Here is a 25,086-nt window from a genome sequence, read left to right on the forward strand (position 1 = left end):
GAATCGGTATTAAGAACCTTTTGCAAGCTAAAAGCTTTTAACAGATTAATGAGACCAAGACTAAAGAACACGAAAATGGACGTAACGTAATGCGTGCGCCGTTCAAAACTTTTAAAACTGTCCATCATTAGTTGTTTATTTAGTCAGTATCGTCTTGTAATACACTGAACTGTTAATTGCCTGTTCAAAGCTGTTATAAAATAAAACTTTTTTATTCGGGGCTAGGGATTTCAATGCAGGTAGAAAACAATTCTCTAAAGTCTTTAGTATCGTGCTGCGAGCCTCCTCCTAAGATTCGACCATGACTTTTTGTTGATTTTGTGGTCTACGATTTTGTATCGTCCTTTCGGCACAGCCCACTTTCGACGGAAGCTTAGATGATCATCAAAATGTTTGCCATATTTCTATGCATTGTAGAATTAGTTTCTTTGTTGGTTTGTGTTTATCCAAGTTTCATTCTCAGACACGTACGCGACGACATTTAAGAATCGGTTGAGTCAAGAGCGTGCTTATCCAATTTTACCATCATTTTAATTAGACCATTTACTTCTAACCTTGGCCGGGTTCATACTTGAATAAATCCCCAAATCTCGTTGTTTCAAATATCAAGTCTTGTTTAACAACTCTGCATTCAACTTCAATCACTGAGCAACGCCACGGAAACTGTTTTTTTCTTTTTTGAATGGTCACACTTAAGTATTACATACACCAAGCTCTGGCAAATATTAAAGCCCTCTTGTCCATTTCGAAATATGCCACCACGTCAAACTTCCACAACGAAAAGCGTTGAGTTAAATGAACAATTTTAACTGAATAAACATTAAAACCATCACTGTTCTTTGTTTTTATTTATTTATATTAGAATTTTTGTAAGCAAAGAAAAACACAAAATTGACACTCGACGCGTGTTATGTGTTTTTAGAAACTGAATAACTTTTGAGTCAAGTTGACATTTGTTACGACATTCAGTCAATTTTTTATAACAGGAAGAATAACATTCCACAATTAGTCAAAAGAAAAAGTCCTTAATGAATCATTCAAAAAACGGAAATAACACACGAGCCTGGTATTTTACTTAATCCTTTCGATTTTTTCTCATAAATTTTACTTACGGATATGGCATTCTAGAACATTTCTACTAAGAACTTTTCATCGAAGCTGTAATTGTGTGCGACCGGAAACAATTATAATAAGACGTTTTTAATGCCCCTCTCCAACCCTCTACATGACCTTAAAAGTAATGAAAACAATAGCTACTCAAAAGTTTAGGAATAGCACTAATCCTAAAATCTTGGAAAACTGAGATAGTTTAAAATCAGTTTAGCTTAATTTCAAGTCAATTTATTGTAAGTGACCACTCAAAGATTCACATATTTGTATGTCCCCAGGCCGACTGGTTGTTCTATGATCATCTTGTTGTAACTTTTAAAGAACTTTCATTCGCGTTATTAATGTTTAATCCGGTTATGATAAGAATATTTTTTTACGAATAATTCTCTTTAAAATAACAGTTTTGTTGTTTTCTTTGTCATTAAAGTATTAATTCGTCACCATTGAGAATTGCTTTCTTTTCGAAAATTCTAAATAGTACATGATTTGGGTTCTTTTGTTTATGTGTTCCAAGTCTTGAGCTTTTCTATGGTAAAAAGCGAACCTCCATTCATGCTTCGGTGCTTAACGTCTTACTCCTAAAAATAAATATTTTTCAAGAGCGACTTCCATGCGGTCTCGTTTGTTTAGTGTTTTCTCAAGGGTGGGGCTTGAAAGAAAGCTTAGAAAACTACCCCTCGTATTCAAAAGAAGATTGATCATTTCTTATCAAGATTGTTTCATTTATCAGGAAAGGAAGCAGTAAGTCTTTTGTCAGCGGGCAGCAAAATCGCCACTCTCTCCTCTCCCCTCATACAAAAAGAGTCAGGAAAAAAATCCTTAATAGCGATAATGCGTTCACAGGAAGGCTACTGAATAGTTCTTTCCTGGCGGCAGATTTGACGGCACTCTAAAGAGGAAAAGGATTTCATGCTTATATCATAGAAAGGCAGTACCGGCATTTACCATAAATAGCCGGTTTGATACAGTAATCATATTTGATTATGAACACGTGGAATACATGACGCGGCACTTTCCCTGCTCATGCCTAGAACACATGAGGCGGCAACAGTAAACAAAGATCTAACGGTCAAATCTGTAAACAAAATGAAACTTAAGCAGTAGTACTCTTGTTTCATTCGATTTATTTTTCAGTATTTTATAAAATGAAATTTAGAATTTTCCGTGCATCTTTACCTCAGATCATGACTCAGGTAGTAAAGGTTAGACAAAAAAATACGTGGTGGCCACTCTCAGTCTTAAAAAAATGCTGAATCTGTTATTTACAGCGTCAGTTGATAATTGAAATAATGGCTTCCTCATTCCCATTGTAGTAAGTTATGGAGTTCAACTTTGAGGACTGTAAATTAATTCTTGCTTCATTCTTTCAATGAAAAACCTCTCTTTAATTCAGCAGTATTTTCCATTCTTGCCGTCTTTTTTTGTGTCTCTTAAATTCCGCCATTTTCAGCTTTTGTGTGACCTGAAGCTGTTAGAAGAGCTAACTCTATTAAACGCAGACGGAAACGCCACTGTCGCCTAGGTCGTCTAGTCATCCCTTTAAAACAAAAAGTCTCATGGAGTAATGCCAGTGAAGTGTTGGGGTATCAACACTAAAAGGCGACATTTTCAAGTACCAAGCAAGTAGTTATTCCAGTTAGTTTTGAAGGCGTTAAGATCAATAATTTTCCTGCGTAAACATATTTAATAAAAATCCTTTTAACCACTTGAGAAAACCTTTCATTTAAATTGCTGGATCGCTATTAAAATAAATCACTCGGGGAGGAAAGACAAAGCAAAAGCTAAAATTTTTGAAGAGTGATATGCTCTCTGGCCCACTAAATAGTAAAGATTTATGCCAACAGTCCAAACATTCGCCGCGTAAGTATTGCCTTGAGTTGGTTGTTAAACACCACTTGCATTAGTGGATTCAGTTGTAAATAAATCTGTACGTTTTTAGGTAACATCTTGCGAACATTAACCTTTGTCATAAGTAAAAGTCTCCCTGAGTTCAACTCAGGCTAAAAAATTCAATGGTACATATATTTCTATCGTGTGATCGCTTGCTCGATTTTTCGTTCGCTGGTCTATTCAAAGGGACTGATAGCAATTTCGATCATTTTTATTCGTCATCTTGCTCTATTGTAGTTTAGGGTCCTAATGAATACTGACGGCACCGTTAAGCAAGTGCCGGATCGCCGGCTTGGAAGAAAGCAAAGCAAAGTGTCGCGCTTACTACTTAATTGCAGTCACTTCAATTGTCGCATTTCTCTTATTAAAAAATCATCACATGAACAATGATTTTGGTCAAGTCCTCTGCAGAGCCTTTAAGATAAGCCGTCCCTGTTTATGAGTTAGGAAAAAGTTAGAGAGAGAAGAAACTGAGGAACAAAGGGAAGAGAGTTACAGATGGTGAAAGTGGTAACACCAAGAAGACGAGAAAGTTACTAAGAGGTAGACGAAAGGAGGTAGAAGATAAGAACTTTTAAAAATCCATAGAGAAGGAAAACTGTGCATGTAAAGGAGAAGCCTACGAATAAATTCTCTCTAAAATAAATCTTATATAAGTTTAGCTGCACCTAAAGCATCGTTTTATATGAGGTTGCTGTTTCTCATTAAGAGGGAAAGGGTTAGACACATATACCAAGGGAGGAAACGCACGTGTTTTGAATGCCTATACTTGAATGAAACTGAGGACAGTTACAATATCGAAACAAAACCGAGCTGATATCTGCGCTTTAATGTGCTACTGAAAAGTGCAAATATGATCGATCAAAGTTTCTGTGTTAGCCGATTGAACTAATAGACGTTAGCTTTATATTTCAGTTTGTGTTTGCTTTCCCGCTCTGTTTTTAGTTAAAAATGAAAATGCAAGTATCTTTTTGATACTATGGCTAATCTTCTTGATTTCAAAACGATCTCGCAAATCAAGATAGAAGAAAAAAAAGCGGCCAAAACTGGCGTTTCGGATCCTTATACCCGAGAAACCATTTGATTTGGTTCCCTTTTAGACACGCAACCACAAAGACATCAAGACATCATCATACTGTTACTTTGCCGGCCATAAGCGACTGAGGCAGTTATGTGTCAGTTATTGCAATAGCGAACATGTCAAACCGTTTTTGTCTTTTCAAATTGGAAATTATTTTGAGAAGACCAGCTTCAGTTCTTGTTCTGAATATTTTATTGATTTCATTTCAAGACCTTTTTTTTCAGTGCCAAACTACGAAAAAAATTGTTTCATTTTGGCTATTTAAATAAAGCTTAAAAATGGGTAAAACAAGGCCATTTAAATGGAGCCATATAGATTATCTATTACTTTATTGCGCTGAAACGATCGTTTTGGTTGTTTTAAATTTTCCTGCTCCACGCGAATCGAATCTGTGCTCGGAAAACATCTGTTTTCAATGCCTTAAAAGACTGAATTAAAACCTACCTGGAATATGATTGTTGCGATTTTCCTTTTTAACCTCTACGTCCTTTGGCGCGTATTGTCGTTATGCATTTCAGCATTCGAGAAGCCGTTTCACTAAAGCACCTGTTTGACAAGAGACACGCGTAGGCGCGCCGAGCCGGTTTGCCGTTACCAGCTATCTACTGGCCTTAATGAAAGTATCTGACTGATCAGAAATGGATTTAAAAGTCAAATTCAAGTTCATTTCAGGTTCATCTCAGTTCGTTTCCAATCAGCAACGTTACCGAACAAACAGCGAAGTTGCATTTATTTAATATTTGTGCGAAATATGCGGGTTGCTACGCAAGTAATCTATCAAGAATTTAAAGAGTTAAGTAAAGAACTCTGTTAAGTCTTTTGTTCTTTTCATCTCTGTGCTTTGTAGTTTGAGTTAGTAGTTTATTCCACAAAGAAGAAAACGGCTGGGATTCTTCTGGAGGCTTAAAGACTCGTTAACTGCATGTTGACTGAATTCATGTAACTGAAAGTTTTTAAGCCGGTTCTTGGCACGTGCTGTCTCTCTGTTTATTTTATGGACATTCGAGAAGCCTAAGCACCTGCTCATTTCTTATACATATGTCGGCATTCTTTGGAACGTGCCTTAGTTGGGTACTTAAGCATTCGAGAAACCACTCATAAAGCACCTGTTCAACGAACGGGCAAGGGCAAATAGCACACGTAAGCTAAAAAATATTTTAACTTCTTAATGCACTTTAACTTACAGTGAAGACTGATAACAACAAAAACCAAATCTGAGCAAAATATGGTTGCTATAGAGTGAAATGAAATGAGTTTCATCAATTTGTAGCATACTAAAATTGGTTTTATAATTGTTTTGGCTTTGAAAACGAACAACGACGAAAATATTGTTTCTTTGTTTGTTTGACAATAACGATTGAGAGTCTCTTTTTGTTTCTAGGATAATCTTAATTAATTAACCCTTACTGTTGCGAAAGAACTTCACAAGACTTCAATGGCTAATATTTGCACACTTTTAAACAGTCAGGCCTTTGAACGATTAGAGTGTCCTCTTATAAGGAGCTGGTTGTTTGGGGATATTATATGGCACCAAAGATAGAAAAAGTGCTGGTCGATAGAAAACATTTTGTAGTTTTCCGATTTATAAATAGCCTGCGAAAACAGCCGTTTCTCATCGCGAAACGTCCCCAGCGGCGAGGTGCTAGGAGAAAGGGCTGTTTTCGCAGGCTAGAGTTATAATTGCTGTCGGAAGCTACTGAAACACTATAAAACGCGTGTTGTGAGTGCGTGTTGCGCGTGCTACCTTATTAGGGACCTTAAGCAAAGACGTTTTTGAGCGACGCACGTCAACCGGAAGTGAGGCCTTCTCCCTTTTTATATGCCTTGACGCTAACAAACTTGTATTGCTGAGTTTCTTTTCTCTTTTAAAGACGATTTACCCGAGAGTTTCAACCAAACCGCTCCCCAATGATGCAAAAAGTCCACTTCCGGTTGACGTCCGTCGTTCAAAAACGCTGTTGCTTAAGCTCCCTATTAACTTTGAATAAAGGGACTGACTTAGTCCAAAATGTTGCCGCAAGCCACTTATCGCCGTGAAAAGCATTCTCTGAATCTACTTTAATTTGAGAGTGAAAGGAGGGGTATGGTAATTTTAAAAGATGGTCATGGTCTTACAATTACAGGCCAGGAGATTTTCTTAATTTCAGCGTGTACACCATCACCTGGACAGTTCAGGTCACACGTGGTTAGTGTGTGACCACGTGCCTGAGAATACCATGGTCGCACGAAATTCTTGTGGACTGAATAAAGGCTTACAATAGATATAGGAAAACTGCGAGGAGCACTCAAAACAATTCATGTCTAAGATAGCTCATCGTAGGCAGTCCTCCCTCACTTGAATTGATTTAAAAAATTGATTAAGAAAATGCCTGAAGGTTGTGTAATTGTGATCCCTTGATCCCTTGGGGCCGTCAGACTTCTTGTTGAATGTCCACCTGTGATTGGTACCCGGATGCAATGCGTTTTGGCTTGAATTAGCCTTTAAGACTTAAAAGCAAGGTGCCCCCTTTAGTAAAGTTAATTGTATCGAATAAATTAGTACGTATATTGATATTCCTTTTATCGTAACGTCCCGAGAGAGTCAGATCGGTTTCTCTTATCTAAAAGCCTTAACAGGATTTCTAAATAGCGGAAGAAAAGTATCCTAAGTACCCGTCAGAAACCAATTCAAACATCCGCAAAGAAAACGTGTAACAAAAGGCGGCGTCTTTAATTATGGAAGAATTTGTCCGCTTAGTCGTGCAAATTACGGATCCGTTGGTGTTCTATCCGACTAGTGAAGAATACAACAAAACTAACAGGTCTTTTTCGCCTTGGCGTTTCCTTTGCGGCTTCTTCTAGCATTCAGGCTGTTGCTGAGTTGGCCCAAGGGGTGTCGGCTTCATTAAGAGCAAATGCAGTAGCCACGTTAAACACAGCGGGTCCTGTCGCCTCATCTATCCTGTTGCTACAATAGCTTAAAGAATGTTCACATACGCCGCGTCAAATCAAACAAGCGGAGATTGTTTAATTTTTAATTATTCTGTTGTCCTATTTCATGGAGTGAACTAGCATCGTTACGTCCCTAAGCAGAGTAAACAATTATCAACAAAGTGTTGTAGCACCAATGCGACACCTCTGTTCCTGTACTTAGCTTTATAACACATTCTTGAGGGATATAAGTGTGAAATACTGATAAATTTCCCTTGGTTTGTGAGACGATTTAACTATTTTTCACATTTTATAGAAGTGTGAGGACTAAGTTAAGAGTGAAAACGGGGCACAGGGAAAAAGGAGACAGAATCCGTAGTTGTTAGAGTATTACACACAAATTTTAGACTGCTCAGCGCGAGGTAAGAAGCGCACGTGAGAAGCGCGGGGCGTGAGAGAAGCAAGGAGAGAAGAGAAGGATCCGCCCAAGCGAGAAAAGAGCGAGAGAGAGAGAAAGAGAATAGCAGAGAAGCCACGAAAATGTGTTTTTCTTTTGTTTGGTCGGTTGGTTGGTTTTTTATGCTCTCTGGGTTGCTTAAGTCTTTCTAGGGAAATGATTGCGGGCTACTTCAGGAAAATAAACTATCCGAAGTATTAAAAAACGAGTCCGAAATAGTGGCGAAACATTTTGAGCCTCTTAGTGTTCAAATTCTTTTATTTAATATGTCATAGCCAGGGCAGGTTGAACATGGCTCGTAAATAAACCTGTGAAGTACGTAGGAACATTCAAGTGAAAGCAACTGAGAGGCACAGAATATGTTTGTAAAATACTTTGCAAAGAGTTCATTTTTAGAATATGTACTGACAAAATCCTCAAACAGCGCAGAGCTATGCCCATTCAAATGCTAGCTATAAATACCAGGTATGTCAGATATAGTTCCATTTTGCAGTTCGTATTGAAACTTTAGCTTATACTTTTCATAGCTCTTTATAAACGTTCTTCTGGCCACTATGTCTGTTTGTTTATTTTTTTGCCTTACATTTTGACGTTCAGTCTAAAATTGTAGTCGCTCTGTGGATACACTATGTGCGTCCTTTCAAATACAACTAAATTATTGAAATGACTTTGATACTATTTATCATGTAGCCTGGCTTCAGCTTTTTAATCTGAGAGAACGTAATTATTAATTCCTAAGGGATTCCTATAGTGTAACCATTCAAACGAAGCTATTGACCATTTTCACCGAGACCATAATGCGTCTTAGTTTACCCCCCATTTTCTTCGGAGGGCGGGGGGGAGGGAGTGTAAACAAGGTGCATTATGGTCTCAATGAAAATGGTCAATTTAGCAAAACTACCGCTGACACGGTATTGTTATGTGGCTCTAGCTTTTGAGTCTGCGGGAGAGCTCCTAAGCCCATTCGAATCAGTGAAGACTTTTCAATAGTGCTTTTCCGTGACTGCTGTAAAATTAAAGATATGATTCTAAATTTGAGCCCGTGGATGAAATCCTCGAGTGCGATCATTCCGACCCTAGTCCATCGCTACTTTCTCTTCCTGGTGCTGACAAGTGGTTACAATTATCTAGTCTGTGGGTCTATGACCGGATTGTTCAAAGCAGGATTAAGATAACCCAGGATTAGCTATCCTGTTCCAGGCTCCGAGATAGTCAGGTCTGCGAAATTGAGAAGGCGCGAACATGAAGAAGAAAATGGGACCCCTTTTCCCGGATCTATAGCTGATATTTTCGCGTGCCTCTCACTTACGCGTTATCCCTACTATCTGAGAGCCTGGAACAGGCTAAAGATTAGAGCGAAAGTTGACTTAAAATCTACGTTAGGAACTTTTGGGTGGAGATGTGCCGCTGGGACACTGGAACCCTTATCCTATACCAGAGCTAGTTGCGCTGAATTTTGCTATCCTATACTAGACTAAACTCCCCAGAATTCCCTTATCCTATTGTAGCTGTTTTTCAGAAACTACGGAGGTCACTAGCACAGTCCAGCCAAAAAAAAACCGATTTGATTTTTTTGTATTTTTGAGTTTCAATTTCCGGTTTCCCGAGTTTAGACTAAAATCTTTAACCAATTGATCAGTTTCCTGGAAAATGACCCTAACTCTCTGATTCATACCAGAGTAAACTGCTTGAAAACCATACCCTTCACAGCGGCACATACCTATATAGCCCATATATGCCAGTTTCCCCTAGGCATAATATGGCCTCCTCTTTATTACGGACAGTTGATGGCCCTGACGACTACCGAACGTCAAATGACAATCCCTAACTCTATAATACAGACACCTCTATCATGGGGTCAGTTGTCTTTAACCCACAGATAAGCAAACTTCAAACATCCCTACCTTATGATATATATGGACACCTCTCATTTTTTGGCAGTTCTCTTGGTACCACAGATACCGAACCTCATATAATCTCTATAATACAGACACCTCTATCTTATGGACTATTGTCTTTAATCCACAGATAGCAAACTTCAAACGTCACCTTTATACCTTATAATACAGACACTTTTCAGTCTTTTGAACAGTTCTCTTGGTCCCACAGAAACCGAGCCTCATACGATCATATAACTCTATAATACAGACACCTCTATCTTATGGACAATTGTCTTTACCCCATAGATACCAAACTTCAAACAATCCTTACCTTATAATACAGACACCTGTTAGTTTTTTGGACGGCCCTCAAAGATACCAAGCTTCAAACAACGGCCTATCTCTGAAAGAGGGCCTCTTCGGTCTTAACTAAACTGCAGAATGAATTCCACAAGTAAAATATTCCTTTACTGTGTAGCAGTCGTCTTTATGTAACTCCACGACCTCACGTGCGAGGTTTTCCAATGACTAGAGAGCATTAGAAAAGAGTTTATTAACCAAACCGGCTCTCTGTTTGAGTTGGTGTAAAGGATCGCGACATCTCGGTCTTAGGTCCCGGTTACTCAAGTATTGGTAGCTTTATCAACCAGATAAATCACTGTCCAGTGGATAAGTCAATATTAGGCAAACCAATTGCGCTATCCGTTGAATATAGATTTATCAGGTGGATGGTGTCATCCAAGGGAAAAATACCAAATATTCGGATAAATATCAGTGATACACTTAATATGGGGCTACGGAGCTTATTCGCTTATGTATGAAAAATAACCTGATAAACTACGGGTAAGACGAAGACAGTTGGACATGACCTACTACTTACCCGTATTTCTTGTATTCCCTGATTATGGGGATCAGGGCTTGTGCATGAATGTGGATGGTGTTGTTGCAGTTTCGGTAACAAGATGTTGTTTTCCCGGGTGGGGTTGTTAGCATGACGCCCAATCCCCAACCTGGAGTACCAGGTACTACTTTAGTCTGTCTTCTCCCCTGTAACCTGCCCGCCTTGGTTGAACCTGTTAGGGGCTTAAGCCCCCGCCAGTATAGCTCACATATAGTCATTCCACATTAAAACACACCTGTTAATTTGTGTATGAAACAGTAGGCATAAACAGTTTAGCCCCAAGGCTTTCTCAGGCTCTTGCCCCGTCGTCCGCGCGGTGATTGGGAAGGGTTGGGCGAAAGAGCGCCTAGCAAATATCCCGGATTGTGATTTTAGTTCTCACCGAGTCTCTCTCGGTGACGTCACGGCTCATAGTGGGGTCCAGGTATGAGCAAGCTGAGATTATGCTCAGTATAACAAACAGTCAGCTGCGAAGTTAACTATATTTCTTACTAACACAAGGTACAAAGTAAGTGACCGGACAGAGGTGTCTTCGTCTTATGGTGCTCCGAACTGTCGTCTTAATGAGATTATATGTAAGACAACTAAGTGAATTTGGGCCGGTCCATCCTTTAAAAACTTTTTGGCGTAAAAAAGGTGTGCGCTACAGAGAATGTTGATACACTGATCCTGACACTGATAATGTAAGTGAATTTCGGCCCGAACTGTTTAAAGTTATAGCTGCCTTTAAAAGACATTTGATAATAGAAGTGGGATTTTCACTTAGAAATCGATAAAAATGTGGGTAGAACCCCCGATAAGCGTTGCTGTTACTAAAAATGACAAGGTTCGGTGGTCGGCTACGACAGGTTTCAGTTCATGGATGAAATACGTATAGGCATTTTATTTTGGTGGTCGCCCAGAATTCTAGAATAAGTGATTCATAAAGGTTCGGCTTTATTTACATTCAGTGAAGCCAAAATTAACTCAGACTAGCTAATTTCAGCATTGGTGAGATAAATAAGTGGTGCCCTGCATTGGCACAAGGCGCGAGCGAGAGCAGCAGTGAGCTTGGCTTGAATTCCACAGCTTAATTAAGTCGCCACACGTGGCTTTATGTAAAATTAAAGCTATTCAGTTGTTGTTTAAATGGGTCCTTTCCAGGTGGCCAGTCACGTAGTACAAAACCGCCATGTTGGCGAGCAAAAAAATAAAGTACTTGAACAACACAAATAGAGATCTTAGTTCATTTAAAATGGCCGTTGATTCTCTTTTTTTGTCGGTCTTGTTTCGATGTGTTTCTCGCTTTCCAGCATGGTACTTTGTACAACGTGTACTCAAACGAGACATGTCTCAAACGAGACATTGTGACAAACTGCCATCGAAGTCTCTCGAACAGGTAGCTATTGTTTCACCTGACATGTAACGCTGGCGTTTAACACAGAAGATCCTTCTTTATGCCTTCAAGTTCAAGTTCAATTTCATTTATTCACTCTTATTCAATTACAATACAACAACAATAAGAAAAAAAAGAAGTAAAAAACAGAGCTAACTATACATTGAAATAAACATAACAAAGGAAAAAAGTGCGTAGCAGCTAAAGGAGCCAAGCTTTCGACTTAGCTACTACCACAGAGCGGTGACAAGTGGGTGGAAGTTGTACAGTACATCCTCTGTTTATGACTGACTAAAAGCCATACCGCAATTGTATCGAACTAGACAACCAGTTTGTTTTTTCCTGGTACACGTGCTTGGTCTCACAATGAGACAACAAATTAAATAAGTTTGTCCATTCAATCGGCAACCTTCCGGTGGTACCAAGGTAAAAACGCTTTGCACAGAACAAAACACCAAAGTTTTTGCCAAAGACTGTGGGAATAATTAGAAGTAAATTATTTTAACAGAAATCTGTGAAGAACTTTCACCCTTTTAGAGACTTTGAATGGGAGGGCATTGCTTCTTTCAAAGGAGAGAGGGCTGGAGGCCAAACAAGATAAAGCGAACTGGACACGAAGGGTAGAAGCTAGATCACTCTTTTTTTATGGTTACATATATCGGAGAATTTATCACATGAGCGTGTTGTCTTTTCGTAGTTTTAAGAGAAATTTTACAAGGTTTTTATGAAGAAGTCAAACCCGAAGAATTATAACGCCAATTTTAACGAGGAGGCCCATATACCGAGCCAGGACTTCGAGCCGGGAGTCTAGCTAGGACTCGACAATTTTTCGCTTTCCCGCCATTTTCACCTCCTGCAAGTCACATGACCATTAAGGGGAGGGTTAGCGTTAGAGGTTAGGGTTAGGGTTAGGGTTAAGTCAGGGTTACTGCTAGGTTAGGGTGAAGGGTAGGGTAAGGTTAGAGGGTTAGGGTTAGGGTAAGGAGGTTACGAGTTTGGTTAGGAGTCCTTTTTGTTGCTTTTTGTTTTTGTTGATTAATTATTTTTATTTATTTATTTTTTGCTTACAGAAACATTAGAAAAGTCCTAACTGGAGTCCTGGCTTGAGTCTTAGCTCGAGTCCTAGCTAGAGTCCTGGAGCGAGTTCTAGCTAGAGTCCTGGCTCGAATCCTGGCGTTGATAACACTTCATACCGGCACTTAAGCACTTATAACTTAATTCCGCAGCTCAACTCCTAGCTGAGCGATTTTCTCTGCTGATGTTCTCGAACGTGCAAATTAAGTATGCTTAAAACAAAAAAAGGAAACGTAGAGGACCATCTATCATTGGGAATGTTTATTGATTTACTATATATAATAACGCTATGTACAATTTTTATGTTTCGAGCGAACAAAAACACCTTCTACGTCTTTAGTTGAATATTTTCCCTGGTGTTTTTCTAGTGGAACCTAAGAAAATGTGTTTTGATGGGCTTATTTAATAGTACAAGCTTATGCATGTGCACTAAGTTCTACCTATCAAATGCAAAGTCATATGAAATGTGATTCTACGAATGTAATGGTCATGCAACATAGCCATTGCAAAACCACTGCTATTAATAATAGTTCCTAACTGCAGCAATGTCATGAGAAATTTTGATAAATTATTTTGCAACCTACGAAATTATCTTGAAATTAAAGGAAAATGAATCATTAGCTTTGGCTACATAGGACAACACCAAAGAGGTAATACTGAGTCAACTACAAAGGATGAAGGATGATTTAGGATGGAGAGGTTTAACATGAATAGCAAGTTATTTAAAAAAAAATGCAGAAACCATGACCTAGCTCCTGTAAAACATTTATTACACACCCTGTATACAAAGAAACAAGGAAACATGAAAATTTTGTCCAAGCATGGTTCTGGCTTTAATCAAAAGACGGTCAAACCCAAAACCATAAATAAATATAACAATAAACTAAATAAAATTTCTCGTTTTGAAATCGACCAGCGACAGCTATTTTACAAGCATAATATATTATTTCCCTTTTTTTCTGGTTTTGTTTTCAATAGTCCTTTAAAAATAGCCATCACCATGACTTCGTATTTTCTTCAGGGACTTTGTGTAACCTCAGGCATACATACACGTACCTCCTTAGACTGAAATTAAATAACATGATCTTCAAGACAACAAATACCATTTTTCCATTTGAAGGAAGAACAGATATATCACCAGAAACAAAATCCCCAGAGAAAAAAAAGCCGAAGCTAAGTTTTGATATCACATCGTTACCACAAATAACAGAGCCAGTTTGATAAACAATGGTATTTGTTCTCTGTTCAAAGCTTATATACTAGTTTTCAACTCTTTCATAATCGCTACCAGGTTTTTAGAAAACGATAACAATATATAAAAATTACTTCCTTTAACTCACACAGAATGTGACTCGATCAGATGAAAAGTAAGCATATCTCCACAAATGTGTGGAATTGTGATGGTGTACTAAAGCAACAGTTATTTGTTTTATTACTTATAAGTACTACAGTTCACAGTGGTTTCTGCCCATTGTGTTACAATATATCCTAAATATTTCAAGCTACCTTAACTGTTAGAACTTTCACCAAGAATTTAGCTTTGAGCAACATACTTTGGTCGTAAAAGTATATTTAAAGAAATAAACTAATCTAAACATTTTTACAGATACTGTGAGAGTGTGCAATTGTTACGAAACCTATAGAACTTCATCCCGAATCGTCTCAACTAAATTATCATAAGTATATTGTATATTAATATAATTTTATTGTCTAAATCGAGCTTTGCAATACGATAAGACTTCACTGAGCTAAATGATTTAAATTTATTTGTAATTGATAAGTAACTAGATTCTAAGCAGCTTAAAGTTTTAGTACCACTGGAAATTGAATTTTAGATTTTGACAAAAAGAATCTACATAAAACGTCTTTAATTCCGCAAATCTACCTCCCCAACCAAAGTTGCTTGTGTTGCCGACCAGACTACCTGGGAAGAGTTGTTCAAAGGACGAGTAACTAAGTCTATTGTAAGTTTTCATGACATCTCATGAGTACTGATTGCAGTTACTACTGGCAGTGAAGGAACAACCCATCCCTTAACGGGACTGAAGAGGGGATAAACCTCTTGATTCTTTAGACAACGCTAGGGAAGAAATAGCTAAAGCAGGTCGCCCCACAGAACTTATTTTGACGCCTATTGCTGTGTGCTTGCCAGCATTTGTACACCAATCTACGATGGCCTTAAGATCATCATCACGCTTCAAGAACACAGAATTAAGACCATTTAACGCCTAGAAGAAGAAGTTGTGTTGAAATATTCGATTGGAACTCGCGTTCGAATTATGATAATACTTCTTTGCGGTGAATCTCTTTAGACGGACGTCCCGCTTTTAGTGTCATAAGAAGAACAAGTGGTAGTATAAATATGACTTATTATCATTTTTAAGTTTGATGTCGTGGTGCCCAATGACATGTGACCGGTCTTCTCCACAGGGGTACCACCTAAATCAAAGCTGTTGATGACTTCGCTCGATTGCTGAATTACACTGGACAGCCCAGCCTGCGTCTATTTTCTCGAACGGACATCTTGAGACAGATTGTCAAATTTATACATTGACAGTCGATGAAAATAAAAAATATTCTATGGTATGTAAGTCCTGGGTTGATATGTTACGTTATAGACTTTATATTTTTGTTAAGAATAAGGTCTCTTGTTATCTGAATCATTCATCTGATAAATTGTGAAACACTGAGATCGAAGGTGACCTCAGTGTGACGTTTCGTAAATTTTACACATGTACATGTATATAAAGCAAATACACAAAAAATAACTTAAGCGATACAATGCACGAGATATCCTTTGGCGTTGAAAGTCTGATAGTGCCACTACTTAGTCGATTTGAAGCCCTAGTTAATTCTGCATCAAATAGAATCATATCTCCGTCTAAATAACAAATTGCTTCTTTGACACTGTTCTGATCAGATCAACGCGACTTTTTGTTAAATAACTGATCGTCACCTTTTCATAAATAGAATATCTGCATACAGAGTAAACTGTCGGCATTTATGTCGTTCTGTGCTCCATTCCAGGAGTTCTGTCCACTGATCCCTGTAGGTCCAGGGCTGCTGGTAGCTCCGAAGTTGTACTACCGCTGGTCAGCTCGAGCATACTCGACGAGGTAACTGTTGCGGGGTAACCAAAGCTCTGTTGGTTCACAGTGCATGGTGGGTAGCTTTGACCTACTTGGCATGATGGGTAAGCAGCTTGTGGGACACTGTATGACGGGTACATGTGCCCATGCGTATGTGGAAGGAAGCTCGAAGGCATGCCACCCATTGGGTAGGCAGGTCTTGGATAAGGGCTATAGCGCATGTCCATGTGCATTGCCCGCGCACTTGAAAGTTTTAAGTGTGACTGGGACGAGTACGGAACACTTTCGCTGGAATTTGGTGGTAAAATCACTGGTTTGCTATCCTCTGGGATGTGTAGAGTGGACGGACGCGAAAAGTCGCTAAACGGTTGACTATGATGTAAGATATCTGGTGCAGGAAGCGCTTTTTGTATAGGAGAGGGAGAGTGACTCAGAGTGTTCGCACAGGAGCGACCTTTGTCGACTTGTATCACTGGTTTAATGTCCTCAGGTGATGAAGGAAGACCCACTACGGAGTTTTCTGTTGCCGAGGAACCTGCAAAAAGGCGGGGCATTGATAAGCGTTAGTGTTTATTTGAAGGTCAAAGATAATTGCTAAGAATATTAGTCGTTTGGTAAACAGCAAATGGCATAAACTGAACCACAATAATTAGTGCGATGTAGTTTTTATTGCTATTTAACATTTATTAGCACTTTTCTTTTAAACTTTTGGCAAACAGCACAAAGGTAGGCACTGCTGAATAAACCCTTTGATTAAATTCACGCCCTGGAGTAAACAGAGGCAGAGGAAAGTCTATTCAGGAACAGTCGAAGATGCAAATCCTCTCCCACACAATGTAACAGACACAATTATGCTCTGTCAGTTTGTAGAGGCAGAATTCTCCAGTAGTCTTTATATGAATTGCTCTTTTGGCCTTACAGTCAACATTTAGTCCTATTCTCCACCATTGTCTCAGCTGGTACGGTTATAACCACGCAAGACGTACTACGGTGGACATCACAAAATGTACTTGAAAAAGCTTAACTGAATTGAAACGTTTGAGTTTACATTCTACATATAAAATAAAATATAGAAACCTTCCTAATTACATCTAAGAGGCAAATAATAATCGCATGCAATATTAGAAGAAAATTACATTATATAGTTTGGGGTTGAGTCCTTTGTCCATTTAAAGGAAAATCTGTTAAAACTTGTAACCTCAATTATTAGCACAAAAATAGGGTGTGAACTAGTATTTCTTAGTTAATTTCCTAAGCTGTCTAATGTTTAAACACGTGCTGTGCAGCGGAAAATGAAAAAAGGCATCTCCTTTGTCAATGGCGCGAACTTTTGGCCAAAAAGATCAAAACTGACCAAAACAATCTTGATGTACTAGACTGTAAAATGAAAAGATGAATTTCACAAGTAATGCTCTGTAAATGTCAGTTAAATGGCCACAAACACTTTCTACCACAAGACAACTTGCGAACAAAAAGGCTTTCCGAAAAAAATAGAAGTTAGTAGGAGACTCGGCCGACCTTTAGAGGACCAAACACAGTAGTGCCACAAGAAAACAAGAAAACACTTTTAGTGGGATTTTATCTAAGTGGTCAGATTGATAAACAGTACCAAAAAAGTACTCTTCGATGGCTTTAATTTGAATGGTCAAATATATTATGTACCACAGACTTAATAGTTTGTGCTCTTGTGTATCAATGATCTTGTATATCATAACTCACAACACAGCAAGAAGGAACTCAATGGCTTCCGTTCGGTTTAAGTTGTTTTACTGAAACATTAAGTTCATAGTCCACAGACTCAAAAGTTTAGAGTGAGCTAGCAGGACATGATAAACAGTACTTAGAGGATCTACAACTGTATACTCCAGGTTTTTTGACTTTTGTTGATACAAGGATTAAGAAACAAATCCTATTATACTGAAACTAAAAATTGTAATGCGTTTTTCAATGTGTGTGTGTTTTTGTTACCGAGTGCAAGCAATTAGACTTGATGGTGGTGTAGAAAAACAATAAATACAATAGCCTTTACAATTGTATTGAAAAAGTCAAGATGCGTTGAATTCTAAAGGTTTGTATTAGTACCTTGGCCTGGTTTTTACGTATAACCTTGTTTGTTACAGACCCTCAACTATAGAAAGTAAACACGATAAATAGTCACGATCTTGAATTTTTCAACCAGCATTAAGAGAAACGCGTTGGGAAAAATTAAAAAAACTTTTATTTCAACTCAGAGGGGCAGAGGTTAATTGTCAAATTAGGCCGTCGTCAGAGAAAAACTTTGAAAAAGTTTGGACAAGAAGATAGCGTCAAAGATTGCATTTCAAGAGTCAACACACTGCCGCGGTAGATATTAATGCCTTTCATTTCAAAGTTTCCTTTCACTAATTGTTTACTGCAGCTGAAATATTAATTATTACATTTCAAAAGCTTCCTTTCCGGTACCTTTATTTACACATTTTCCAGCTCGTCAGTGATTTAAAAATAGTTTACTTTTGGATAGGAACGAAAAACGAGAAAAAAAAAACCAGGACCCCATTCTAACTTAAGATCGTTGTAATAAAATTAAAAGGTCGCGCGTTGCTCGTTCAACAATCAACTATTCACCCGATTTTTCTGACCTTAAACTTTTAAGACTTCACAAGGATCATAGATGATAAAGACTAATAAATAAATTGACCATTTCTGTCAAACATATACAGTTCTCATTGGACTCCCGACATTCAGCCTAGAAAAATTTATAGGCGCACGTGTGTTAGTTTACATTTCGAGTGACTCTAGTTTCTTGTTGAATCGCGTTGATTACTATTGAGTCTTAATATTCTGAGGGAAAATGGTTTTGTGACAGTTTGAATTGTTTGGTGTATTTTTGTTCTCCATTCAATGGCGTAATAAGCAAAATTCTCCGCAAATACTTGACATGGCTTAGCAACTAACATCTTTTAAAAGAAACTACCAAGACAAGGAAAGAAGGATTTGTTGGCAATCAGATATAAATAATTAAAACGCTTTCATTACTTAAAACAAACCAGATATTATTTCAAGGCTAACTCGGTTCAATCTTTAAGACCCTTGATTCAAATACTAACTATTAAATGTTGTGACTGGAAGCAAGAGTGTTTCTTTTTTGGGGAGGGGGGATGGTGGTACGTTCAAAATCGGAGGTTTCTGATGAAAACATTACCGAATCTTTAGTTACAATCCAGCAACAAGTAAATAAACTAAAGTAAACAGAGAAGAATTCTCGAACTTAAACGCCATTCAATTACATTATCCGTGATGACTACAAAACATACACACAGAGTGTAGATGGGTCACCCGGGACTAAGAGTTCGTGGCGAAACTGACGGGGAGTAGAATTATAAAATTAAAACATGGATAATTTATTGTACACTGAGACGAATCTTCGGACGAAATGTAAATTAAGCGATGGAGAAAATACTAAGGCAAATAAAAGGAAATTGCGGTCGATACTTTAATGTGATGAATAAGAACCTAACATTTCTCGGTGACGTGATCTCATTCACCTTCAACACGAATACAAGAATCAAAATAGGTGTTTAAAGTTGCGCTTCGCTCCAGCGAAAAAGATGATTGTTTGGTGACGATAAAAACCTGAATGATCTATTGCTGCGTTACTGAGAGACAAACGCGTCGATTGACAGCTTCGCAAACAACAAAGTTAAAAACATTTTTCCTGGTCTTAGTGTTTCCTAGATACCTGGTGTTTAATGAATGCCTAAGTTGACAAAACAAATTGCGAAGACGCACCATTTGTAAAAAAAAAAAAAAAAAAAGAATTTAAACCCGAGGTCCTTTTCCCTTTTCTTTAGAATTTTTTTGTTTCCTTTTAACAGTTTTGTTTTAATTTTTTTTAGCTGGTGAATTTTGGGGGCGAATGCATTGTGTACCATGGTACACAATCGATAAATCTCTTTCCACATGTGATTGGAAAAGTGGTGCGGCAGTCAAACGAGTTACCCATTCAATTCGAGCTAAAAGATATGCTGAAAAAGCTTTTTTCAAGGAAGATTTTTCACCAAATTCTGCTTAAAAGTAAGAATGCCAGATGGCTAAGTAGTCTGTTATGTAAGGCAGATTTTTTTCATCCGCACCTGCGACAAAGTGTGGCGTTTTCATGGACACATTTTCGATTCATTATGTGGGCGGTTCGCTGTTTCATTACAAGCGCCAACAACTCTATTGTTATATTTCAGGCGAACGCTATGGAAAACACTTTTAATGGAGAACACTTTCTATTTAAGTAAAAGGTTCTAAAAAAAACATGGAACAATTTAGTTTGGTATTTGATACGAGAAGGTTGAACACCTTCCCTTCATTTGTGGTTTTATTCAAAACGCAATCAGAGTTTGGCATGGTCTCGATAGAATCAAATCACTACATATATCAACAGAAAGAGCTATCTCACACTTCGCACGTATTGTACCTGTCGAAATATTGTTATGTTTTAATACAACTTTGTGCGACACTGATTGACAAAACTTTTCCAGGCCAGTTCGATGACTTTTTTTAAACGAGTTTTTGAAAACGTCTGTTTTTAATAAGCTAATGAGCATCTATTCGGGACCAGCACAGTTTGTAACGCGTGTGAAGATGGTTCGTTTGGGAACAAAAGCAGAGCATTTTTAAGCTTAACGTCTAAAAGTTTTCGTTCATTAGTTGCTAAAGCTGTCAACGTCTTGTCTAAATGGGTTGAAGAAATTTACACGTTGCCATCAATAAGAATTTAACCTTGTTTTCTACTTTGCCTTAAAAGCAAATAAGAGTGGTTACCAATTTGCATCTTTTTTAGTTTTACCAGTGGAAAAGCAAAATTATGTATTCTTCTTTGGGACTCCCATGCCGTGAAAACTAAATTTTCCACGCCCATTTTCGAAATACATTTCTGTTGGCCATACAACAGACTAAAAAAAAGCAAGAATAATTCTACCCTGCAATCCATCTACTAGAGTAAAAACTACAGGACATTTTTAGAAACTTGAATCAAATCAAAGGGATAGATTTTGAAATCGATGCAGAAAGGCTTTTTGAATCAAACTTTTTAAAGTCCCTCTTGTATATCCCAAACTCTAAAAGAACCTTGTAAGCAATTCTCAATCAAAGTTGATTGTTTTCAAGGATGTGATGTATTTACACCTTGTGTAAGGACACTGTATATGAACAGAATTAAGAGCTTCCAATCTTTCACACTTGAGCACGCAAACACTAGCACCCAATCTATACATCGAGAAACATACGGAAATGAAATTTCCTCCAAGCCATCTGGAACAAAGCAACAACAATATTGAGAATTTTTTTTCCCGTCAAACGGGTTTTTGACACGCCTTTCTAACTGTTGAGCGAGGAAAGATACTTTGACTAACCGCATCCTTTTTGAAGTTCCTAAAAATAAATCAGTGAAGTTGAATTCTCGACAAAACGTTGGTAAATAGTTAGAAACAGTGGCTAGCTCTGTTTCTGTCACTTTGATAAATAGCACGTTTGGTGCTGAATTCAGTGAGATATTTACGATGATGGCGAAAATTATGGTTAAAGGCTAAAGAAATATAATAGGGAAGCTTTAGAGCTGTTTGTGGTTATATATTCCTCCGTGAACATCGTCCTGAAAATTCTAGCACTAAAGGGGGTATTTAAAATCTACTTCTTAAGGGAATCGAAAGGAACAATAATTAAAAGAACTCCCCTGTAGAGATCAGAAGATCCTGTCAAACAATAAACAAATGTTTTATAAGTTCTACTAAGACCGCCTTAACTTTTTCAAGTGGGACTTTGACTAACGAGAAAAATATTTAAATAATTAGTCAAACCAATTTTCGCCATGATTGAGCGAGTTATAGAACGCTTTGAACAAACCAAAAAGAAAAGATATTGATCTTCCAAAAGAAAGGCCGTTAAACGTTAATCCGTTGCTTAGGAATAAACCTTGCCTCTTAATTCAAGAAGGCAAATAATCTCTACCTGTATCACTAATATTAACAAAAAACGAGGGCTGTTTTTAAGTCACACTAAAACCACTCTTTTTCTTTTTTTGTTTTTAGTGAAAACGTTAATAGTGATACAGCTGTTACCATCCACTTTGAATCATTCGTTTCAATTAATTTTCTTGCACGAGTTTTTTTATCCTTCAATGGAAGGAATAATGCAATCCAGCCTGACGTTATTTCCTAGACTTAATAAGTCAAAGCAACGGTAAATGCGTTTTAAGACGAAACTGCAAAATCTAGCGATGCATCAACGCGTTCGACGACAGTAATTATTGATGTAGATCGGAGCGATTTTCGAGCCAGAAATAAAAATTAATGGTGTATTTAAGTAAGGAAATAATCGCAAACGTTACAGAACTCCAACGAGTTCCACTCCTTTAGAGTTGATCACCGTTTTAACAAACTGAATTTGGCTACTGGCGAACCGCACTGAGTCGCTTTTTCTTTGAAGGCGCTGACGGCTATTGATACAAAGAAGGCCGCAGCAATAAAGAAAAACTTTTGAACTTACCGGAGTGAATGTCGTTTGTGGAACCACAAGCGCCCGACTCTTTGCCGTTTTCCTCGTCTTCGCTGTTATTTTCATCGTCTTCGTCGTGTAAGGACCCACTAGGGTTACTCCGTTGCCTTCAAGATGAATGAGGAAAGGTGATAAAGAACGTGTGAAAATCGCGCACGCTGGACAAGTTATTGTGGCTTGTTCGCGGCTTTGTGTGTCAAAACAGTTGTTTTTTCATGTTTCTTTGTACCAAGAAATTTGAGGCCTTCGCCTCAGGTATTAAGTTTTTGTACCCAAGGGGCCAGCGTTTAGTGAAAAAGATTAACAGAGTCGTAAGAGGCCCGAGTGAAAAGGAACCTCAAACAAATTGGTGTTACTTTACAGAACAAAATCATTTCGTACCTTCGTTCAAGCCGCCTACGATGTCCTGCTCCTTGCTCGCGAAAACCTTTCGCAAAAGGATTGTTGTCGATTTTCAGCTTAGTTATCTGCCAAAAGAAAAATAAAATCCAGTCAGTCGGATGAAAAAGTTTGAGACGAGGAATAATTTAATAATGCAAGGGGCCAGGTTGGGCCTGTGAAAGAACGATTAACACAACGTGCTATGACCGTAGAAACATTCAGTTAATTCCTGGAAAGTCTTTATAAGCGTTCAAATCATACAAACCACTTTTTTAATCTCAGAAGAAACGTAAACACCCTAAGCCGCAGAGAATCATTTTTCCTTTTCTTATGTCGCAAGAAACGTGTTCAGTGACAATTCATAGCTATCAGTAAGACCAGAATTTCCTCACTTACCAGAGAACGTTCTAGAACTGCGTTTAAAGCCCCACAATAAAACATCACAAATTAGGAAGAAATCGATATAAACTACTTTGAAATTGACAATGTTGTTTAAAGGTCTTGAAACTTATGCCCCAACCCCGTCAAAATTTTGGAGTTGTAAGTGAAACAAAGATTTCTATTCACATAGAACTATGAGAACGAGATCGCGCATCTTTTTAATCTACTACAACAGGAAAAATTTATTCCACAACTTTTCTTACTCATGTTCCCCTTTTGCGAGATAACTCTACTTGTTTATAGCGTATTACGATTTTTTTTTCTTTATTTTCTTTTTTCTTTTGGCTTTAAAAGATATGAATAGCTATCAATTCAACAACAAAGCTCAAAAGCTTTCTTGAATAAAAATACAAATACTTCAAACTCCCTCTTAAGCCAAATCGAACTTACGATTACCAAATCACTTTAAAAACAAAATGACGATTTGATTTTCAACACAAACTGGAAAGTAGTAATTAACAGTGAGCTTTAACACAAACCTTCTCATTTTGATAAGCCGTCACTCCAATAAATTCTGTTTCAGGAAATGTGAAAATCTTGTAAATGCTGTAGGGATGTTTGTATGTGTCATCCGCTCTTACAACATGAATCCTAGGACGGTACTTGTGCATAGAATTCAAAATTGTCTAATAAAAAGAGAAGAAAAAAAAGAAGTAAATAAAGAGATAAATCGGCCATCAACAACAATCAACAAACAAAAATAATTACAGATGTGACGGCAAATCGATAGATGATCAAAAACGAATAAAAAGACGGGATTTCAAAGGCTTAAAGAAACTCACGTAGCCGTATTTGTCCGCTATGTTGTTGGTAAGTTTCATTTTATGAAACGAGATTGTTTTCTGCATCCACTGTGCCCCAGTGCTGGGGGAATCAGGATGCATGTACAGTGGTTTAGGCATCTCAGGATCAGCCTTGCCCGCCTCCATCCATCTACAGTTATGAAACTTGTATCGAACATCGTTCACGGGCTGAATGTCCATGAGAAAAAAATACTTCGCTCTAGGGTCCAAGCCGGTCACGCGTGCTTTAATCGGCGGAAACATTCGCCTGTTGACAGAAAAACGAAACTGTTAGCCTCGGGCCGATTGAAATAAACATGGGTGATGAAATCAACAACGGTTCCTGGTCGGCTGGGTTAATAACGTTACACCTAAGGAGTCAATGTGTTCATGGGGGGATTGTTTAGCTTTTTTGCAGACAAAATTGTCGGTTTAAACTGGCATTTGCATCGCTTCGAGACCGCTAGGCGTTTAAATCGACACAATTCCTTCGATGCGAAATTCCAGGAGCTTATATCAACCGCACAACAACCGGCCGGGCTTTACTGGTCACAAGAGAATACATATATTTTCTATACCTTCCTGCCTTGGTAATAACCATTTCTGTTTTCTCCTTGTCGAAAGTCTGCCAAAGCTCCTTGTTTTCCAAATTGACTTGGATATTTTCGTACTCGGAATCGTGAACAGGCATATGGACTTGCTGTGGAGGTCCCGGCATGGAACCTGGTCCGAAGTGAGATGGCTGTTTCGCCATTTGTGTCGGATGGTACGGTGAATATGGAAACGGCCCGTTTGAATTCAAATTATTCGGAATCGACGACCCGCTCCCTGGTACGCCAGGAATAAACTGCGAGCAACCTTCCAGCAAAGAACTGACGCGAAAATCTCTCATCCTTGCTGGGTAGAATGGATAGTAAGCCATTACCGTACGTATGCTTGTCGCTCGCTGGTTCGCTGTTCACGTCTCTTCCCGTCTCACTCACGCTCTCCGCTGAACTCGTGTATTGTTTATGAAGTTTTATTCCAGCTGCGTCGTAACAATGTAGTTGTCATAAGAACTAATGAACCCGACTCTCTGATTGGACGAAAATTTTCAAACAACCAATCAGGCTAAGCGACATTAATCCTTGACATGTGTAATTGACATGCAATCCATTGAGGAGGTGACATTTTTGTGTTCTTTTCTGAAAGAA

The 25,086-nt window shown here is 38.2% G+C and overlaps 1 protein-coding gene across 1 annotated transcript; it reads right to left on the bottom strand.

The window, feature by feature from the left end:
• Window positions 1-15,679: 15,679 nt before the first annotated feature.
• Window positions 15,680-24,815, bottom strand: LOC140953218 (T-box transcription factor TBX3-like). The gene is made up of 6 exons (XM_073402717.1): window positions 24,472-24,815; window positions 23,894-24,161; window positions 23,591-23,737; window positions 22,671-22,756; window positions 22,281-22,396; window positions 15,680-16,302 (listed from the first exon to the last, which is right to left on the bottom strand). The coding sequence occupies exons 1-6, from the start codon at window positions 24,813-24,815 to the stop codon at window positions 15,680-15,682; spliced, it is 1,584 nt and encodes a 527-aa protein (XP_073258818.1).
• Window positions 24,816-25,086: the final 271 nt, after the last annotated feature.

Source organism: Porites lutea, chromosome 11 (assembly GCF_958299795.1).
Source record: "Porites lutea chromosome 11, jaPorLute2.1, whole genome shotgun sequence".
Lineage (NCBI taxonomy): Eukaryota > Metazoa > Cnidaria > Anthozoa > Scleractinia > Poritidae > Porites > Porites lutea.